This window comes from Hippoglossus hippoglossus, chromosome 15, assembly GCF_009819705.1.
Source record: "Hippoglossus hippoglossus isolate fHipHip1 chromosome 15, fHipHip1.pri, whole genome shotgun sequence".
Lineage (NCBI taxonomy): Eukaryota > Metazoa > Chordata > Actinopteri > Pleuronectiformes > Pleuronectidae > Hippoglossus > Hippoglossus hippoglossus.
The window spans coordinates 14,176,431-14,183,355 of record NC_047165.1 but is presented as its reverse complement, the minus strand read 5'-3'; the positions used below and the strand labels follow the sequence as shown (position 1 = coordinate 14,183,355).

The following is a 6,925-nucleotide window of genomic DNA, read 5'->3' as shown; positions in this document are numbered from 1 at the left end:
TCAGACACAGAGAAGAGTTATTCATCTGTATGATTCTGTGGTTATCACAAAGATTCGGTTTCAAAAAGCAAAAACAAAGTGACATGTTAAATAATAATATTATAATAATATAATAATATAAAATTACAAAAAAGCCCAGTGCGCATGCGTCTTACTTCCTGTGGCCAAATATGGGCAACGCAAAGATAAATAAAAAAATACTAGAGGTCTCACTGCGTCAGTAAACGACAACATGCAACAGCAGGAAAATGTTTTATGTCCCCTACAATATTCATCCTGAGGTGAAACATGTCCTGTATCCAGATGAGACCGATCACTTATCAATGAGCTTTACTCGTCACATCTGTCACCATGGCGACAGATCGGCCCCTGCTGCCTCCCAGATGTTGACGATCTTCGCCGCCGCCTCCTCTCCACAGTTTCAAGAAGGAAGCGGCACAGGCGTCTCCATCCCCGGCTCCAGGCGTGGTCTCAGACGGGTGTGGTGCTCTGGGGCTTGTTCGGCTGAAGTTCAGCAGCAGCAGCAACAGCAGCAGCACATGTACAGAGCATGACAGAGATGTGAGGAGCAGAGAGGAGCTGACATGGAGAGAAGAGTGAACTCTGGTGCTTGTGCGTAATTCTCCTCTGATCGGTGCGTCAGGGCTGTGAGTGTGTGTGTGAGAGAGAGAGAGAGGGAGGACGCTGTGATAGAGGTGAGGGTCACATGTTTTTTCTTGTTTGTCAGGAAGAAGTTGACATATGACTCAGCGTGGTGAAATAATCCCTGTCATTGTTCAGCTGCATTTCCGTGATGCTGCTTTTTTCAGGTTTTAAATGTGATCGCTGATCACTGAACCCTTCCTGACAGAACTTCAGCAGATGTATGTGCTTATTGATGACACACTAACCCTGTGTGTAAAATATGCCCTGTAAGAAACAAGCCTTTACCCTATGATATGGGTGTATTCATAAAAGTACAGTACATGATTATAACCAAATATACAGAACTTTAACTAAGAAATCAAACACAGATTTTAAGTCAAATATAAACACAAATAATATACACATCTTCCCTGCACTGTTTATTCTGTAAAATAAAAGTTGTCTGATAGGTGCAAGTTGGCAAATGTCTATGAAAGGCTTATAACAATTTGTATTTCCCAATGGATGAATTGATCGGGCTCTACGCAGTATGAAAAGGTGCACCGTGAGGAACAAGCTGTTACCCAATGATATGTGTAGTCGCAGAGTGAGGTGTGTGACATGAGGAGGCTTGTTGTGTTCCACTGCTTAAAGTTGTGCAACGTTCACAGAACAATGGGCCTCCTGCAGCTGCTGAAGTCCCAGTTCGTGTGCCACCTGCTCATTTTCTACGTGTTCCTGGCGTCGGGCCTCATCGTCAACCTGTTGCAGATCTGCACCCTGCCTCTGTGGCTGGTCAGCAAGCGGCTGGCCCGCAGGATCAACATCCAACTGTGCTACTGGGTCAGCAGCCGTGAGTAACCGCTCTCATTCTCTGACACTAGAGTCGCTTTCGGACCTGCACCGAAGCCCAGATATTTTCCTGCAATTTTCCAGAGGGGCTGTATTTGAGAACACAAACATCTGGGTCACTGATCTGGACATTTTTAGGAGCTTTTCCTGCCAACCCCCTAGTGAAATGTCCGAGGGAGTGGGTTTGTTGATGACATTTTAAAAATGTGACATGTAACAAAGAAATAAATATCTCAGGATGAGGAAGAGATGTCGTACACGTAGAGGATACCAACAAAGATGTCGACTTGGAAAGACAATGAGATTTGAGATCTTTTGGCGACGGCTTAAAGGTTCAGTCTGTAAGATTTAGGTGAAAGGGATCTATTGGCAAAGAAATTATATAAAATAATCCGAGTGATGTTTCATCTAAATGGTATGAATTGTTGTTTTGTTTACCCTAGAATGGGCCCTTAATATTTAAATACTTTATATTTACATCAGGAGCGGGTCCTCTCTACGGAGGCCGCCATGTTTTTTTACAGTAGCCCAGACTGGACAAACTAAACACCTTTTGAGTTTTTATGACAACTGAAGGTTTCCAAAGGTTCTCTTTCATGTTTGGAAGGAGAGGGTGAGGTGAGGGGTGTCCAGCTGCAACACGGAACTACACCACTAGATGTCACTAAATTCTACACACTGAACCTTTAAGGCTTAAGGGCCCCCCCCCCCGCCGCTGTCACTTAGCTGTCAAAAATAACCTGTTATTTCAACCGGACTTTTTACATCATGTCCTGCGTCTGCATGGTCTACCCAGACACCACCCCTCATCTTAATGTTCCAGACATTTTCCTGTTGTCGTGAACACGTCTGACCCGGACAATCTCCTTCTGTGTTCTTCATGTGTAAAAGGAAAACTCAGAAAAATGTCCCAACCCATTTTTCCAGAGTTCTTGTCTGATAATAAATGACACTGAAGTGAGTTGTCTGATGCTGCTGTGTTTATTTTGCTGCTGGGAAGAAAACATTTACTTCAACGGTAACTTGGAATGAAAAAGATCAAAGTCTGCATGAAGCATATGACCAGTTTACAAACACAGTCAAACCCTTTTACCCTTTACACACAAAACATGGCTATGTCTACATCATGGCGTCTTTATGATCCCCAGAGCCGGTAGCTGTCCTGGAGTGGTGGTCTGGGACACAATGTACTCTCTACACGGATCCAGAGAGCTACACACTGTACGGGAAAGAGAACGCCATCGTGGTTATGAACCACAGTTTTGAGATCGACTTCCTGTGCGGCTGGACCTTCTGTGAAAGATTCGGAGTCCTCGGGGTAAGACAAAGAAAAATCACACCAGCTTCAGACATTTTTTATTCTTCTTTTCATTGCTGTTTCAATTTCTACATTCTCCAGAGTTCAAAGGTGTTGGCCAAGAAGGAGCTGGCTTATGTTCCAGTGATTGGTTGGATGTGGTACTTCATGGAGATCGTTTTCTGTAAGAGGAAATGGGAGGAGGACAGAAGAACGGTGGCGCAGAGTCTTCAGAACCTGTGGGATTACCCAGAAAAGTTCTGGGTAGGTTTCCCCCTGTGGAAAATATCATAAAAATGAAGATGGCAGAGAGTTGTAGTGATGTCACAGTGATATTTTTGTTGAATAACTCCACTGATGAACGCTCTCTCCCTGGGGCTATAGTTCTTGCTTTTCTGCGAAGGCACGCGCTTAACGCCAAAGAAGCACGTGGTCAGCATGCAGGTGGCTGAGAGCAAAGGTCTGGCCAAACTGAAGCATCATCTCCTGCCCAGGACCAAGGGATTCTGGGTAACCGTCCAAAACCTCAGGGGAACCGGTGAGTGTCCGTCGCAAGTCTTTCAACATGGCCGTCAGTGCATACAAGAAACAGAGAGGGGGAGTTGTACAGTTGACCTCCGCTGTGTGTCTCGCCTTGTAGCTGTGGCTCTTTACGATTCCACACTGAACTTCAGAAACAACGAGAAGCCGACCGTGCTCGGAATTCTCAGCGGGAAGAAATATCATGCAGATTTATATGTGAGGTGAGTGTTTAGTAGTGAGGGCTGCTATGTTTCATTTGGTAATCTCTTTTTTTTTTTTATCTCAGACATCTGACTTTCTTTTCGCAGGAGAATCCCTCTGGAGCAGATCCCCGAAGGTGAGGCCGAGTGTGCCGCCTGGCTCCACAAGCTCTACCAGGAAAAGGTGAGACGCTAACAGACACTTTTCTGTTGTTGTGAACGCATCTGACTCGGAGAATCTCCTACTACGTTCATATGTCAAATGGTTGAAAATGTCGGGAAACCAATTTCCAGATAATTCACCACTGAAACGTTCTAGAAATTGTAGCTTCTTTGGTATTGAGTGGTTTCTGCACTGATGTATCTGCAGGACAGCTTTCAGGAGCATTACACACAGACGGGACGTTTCCCCGGGCCAAAAACAAGCCCCCCATCCCGACCATGGTCCTTGATCAACTGGCTGATCTGGTCCTGCCTGCTCCTCTACCCTCTGGGCCTGCTGCTCGCTCGACTCATCAGCTCTGGATCAGTGTTTACCCTCTTGGCTGCTGGGGCTCTCTGCGCCGCAGGTTGGTTTCATTACATTCAAGCCAAACGTTTAGTCAGTGTGAAAATGGGTGTCACAGTTTAAACAGTTTCTTTTTGTTCAAACATCCCATAAAGCAGCAGATCTGAGAAATCAAATAAACAGTAAGTCTGTATTTTTCTGGAAATTGTGGTTAATCAGTGTTGGGAGCATGTTCCCAAACAGCATCCCAGCATGTGCTGACTGACTGAAGTTAAACATTCATCCAAACAGTTTTACAAAGATGTTCTAAATTAACGAGAGGAGGATGGGTTCATGAGGAGCATGGTACAGTGTCACCAAATTGTTGACAGACTCAGGCCTCAAGTCTTAGATTCAGTCTTGTCCTTTAATTCTAATCCTGAAAAGTCTTCCTACTTTGAGGGTCAATTTACAAGATTCAAAAAGTGGAATTTACTGTGGAACTCAAAACCTGCCACCACTCATCCTTTACTTCTTCAGTTAATCTTCTTCATGATCTTTCCGTCGCAGCTTCACTGGGAGTTCGCTGGATGATCGGCCAGACTGAGGTCGACAAAGGCTCCAGTTACGGGAACAAGGAGGTTCTTCTGAACATCAACTGAGTCGACTCTGAGAATCTTAAGAACACCAGCCTGACGGCAGCTTGCTGGTCCAACAAGTACAAACTTGCTTCAAAGCACAAAACAAACAGGGTTGTCTTGTTTTTATGCTCTTGAGCCGAACTTGGATGATCATGATAGTGGACTGAGGTGAGCAGCTTCCTTTAGGTTCCTTATCATAAAAATATGAGCCAAGAAAACAACATTCACTGTAAATCAGAAGGTTCATATTTAAATACAGTCGAGGCAGAAATTCTCGCTAAAAAGACTAATTGAAAATTCAAACAAGTGAAAAATTTAACTCTTTGATTGACATTTTTATGCTTGAATAAAATATATTTTACTTAAAAAAAGAATAATACTGGTTCCTTGATGTTAAGTGTTTGTAACGAACACTGCAAAAGCAGCAGAGGTCCAGAAGTTGTAGTGCGTCCTTTTGTCCTTGTCAGGACTAGTGGACCTCATGGGGACCAAACCCGGTCCTAATTATGCAAAACGTCATTTCTGAGGTCCTGGTTCAGATTAGAGAGAAGATGTGAATTGTTGATTCAGTTTCAGTTTTGGTTAGGACAGCCACAATGAATGGAATGCAGTGTCCTAACAAGGATGGCTTTGCTAACTCTGTGTGCGTGTGTGTACTTGTACTTTTGAGCAGAGACCTTGTGGAGTGAGGACACTTTGGCAGGACCTCACTTTTTCAAAGGGCTGTTAAAGGGTTAACACTTGGTTTTAGGGTTAGAAAATGGAGTGGAATAGGGAACTAATTATGCCAATCAGTGTCTTCAGTAAGATAGTACAGGAATGTGTGTGTATGCGTTTAGCAGCAGTAGTGAGGGAGAGCAGGCAACGTTTCTAATTGTAATGAACTTCACTCGAGCAACGAGAGCAGCTCCTCACCAGTTAAAAGATTTCCTTGAAAAAAAAACCCTGAAAGCTTCAACTTGTCATCCACTAAAAAGCTGATGTTTGTACTTGCACATTAACAAGTGATGAATAACGTACTGTGCATTAGAAGGTGTTGAGATCAGGACTAAAGACGAGGAGAGTCACAGCCTGAGCTGCGGGTCACCTCCCTGTGGTTTTAATAAATGCATGTACAGGCACATAACCTAAATGCTCCACGTGGAGACACAGCTAATCTACCAGGCATCTCGTATTGACAGTAGACACAGAGGTAAAGCGAGCACGTACTTCAGTCCCTCTCCTCCCTCCCTCCTTCCTCATATCTCCAGTTAGCATCTCAGAGAGGACATAGCAGAGCTCCAGATATCTGCTGCTCGTCTGTGACCTTTGCTCATTAAACCTGCAAAATGGTGGTGGTGTTCAAATGAGTGAGCTATTCATCTCGGCTGTTCACTGCGAAGATGTTGTTCCTCAACCGAAGTGACTCGGCTCATTCAGGCCTGATGATGTCACTTTGTTGTTGATGTTTCTGACATAGCAAATCACAAAGCTATGAGGAAGACATCATTTCCCTCTGTCACCATCATGCCATGTCCCGTTCCTCCAGCCCTCTCCCAGTACCGGGACATTTCAGTCACTGCCTGTCACAGGAAGAAACCTTTGTGTCGTTTGTGTTGGTTTGAAGTCACCTAAGCCTCTAAGACAATTGCCTACAATGCAGTGAAATTTTATTTTTTTATCTTCCTATAACAAACATTTTTTATTAAACAAGGTTTTATATTAAAAGATAATTGGCTAAATTGTCATGTGTCTTATTAAATCATGGTGCAATAAAAACAGATATTAAAAGGAAACAATGTGTTTTTCACTTATTGCATTTTTATGTTTTTATTCTGCCTCATCAATCCTCCATATTACATATTATTCTTATTCTGCTCCACTGCAGGCTGAAAGCTTTAGGATCTTAACATCTCTTTGAAATGTATGTCCATAATAAGGTGGAGGTAAGAATTTATTACATATATTACAGCTTACTATTACCTGACTGTACAGGTTTTCTGTGCAGTCATTTGGTGACAGCAGAATAATATTTTATAAGTTTTAGTTTTTCTACTTTGTCTTTTTAGTGAAACTTTAAATAATAAACGCCGGACTTTTAAAATTACGGCTGCCAGAGTCTCTTATCAGCTTTGGCTGCTAAACTTCTTCTAATCAAACTTTTAACCTTATTTGGAGAAAATCAGAATCAGAATCAGAATTATTTTTAATTGCCAAGTATATTTTCACATACAGGACATTGACTTGGTGTGGTTTAACTAATGAGAAGATAGTTTAATTAATGAATTAAATAAAAAGTGAATATTGAAAAATCCTATGATCC

The 6,925-nt window shown here is 42.8% G+C and overlaps 1 protein-coding gene across 2 annotated transcripts; it reads left to right on the top strand.

Annotated features, from left to right (window-relative positions):
- The first annotated feature begins 515 nt into the window (after positions 1–515).
- agpat4 (1-acylglycerol-3-phosphate O-acyltransferase 4 (lysophosphatidic acid acyltransferase, delta)) lies at positions 516–5,098 on the top strand. 2 transcript variants are annotated; one of them, XM_034608549.1, is made up of 9 exons: positions 516–612; positions 1,296–1,477; positions 2,625–2,794; positions 2,876–3,037; positions 3,158–3,311; positions 3,414–3,516; positions 3,604–3,679; positions 3,866–4,064; positions 4,553–5,098. In XM_034608549.1, exons 2-9 carry the CDS (start codon positions 1,300–1,302, stop codon positions 4,642–4,644), a joined length of 1,134 nt encoding a protein of 377 aa, XP_034464440.1. In that variant the 5' UTR covers positions 516–612; positions 1,296–1,299; the 3' UTR covers positions 4,645–5,098. The 2 variants fall into 2 exon arrangements, with proteins under 2 accessions (XP_034464440.1, XP_034464439.1); XM_034608548.1 differs by having other exon boundaries at positions 522–695.
- The last annotated feature ends 1,827 nt before the right edge of the window (positions 5,099–6,925 follow it).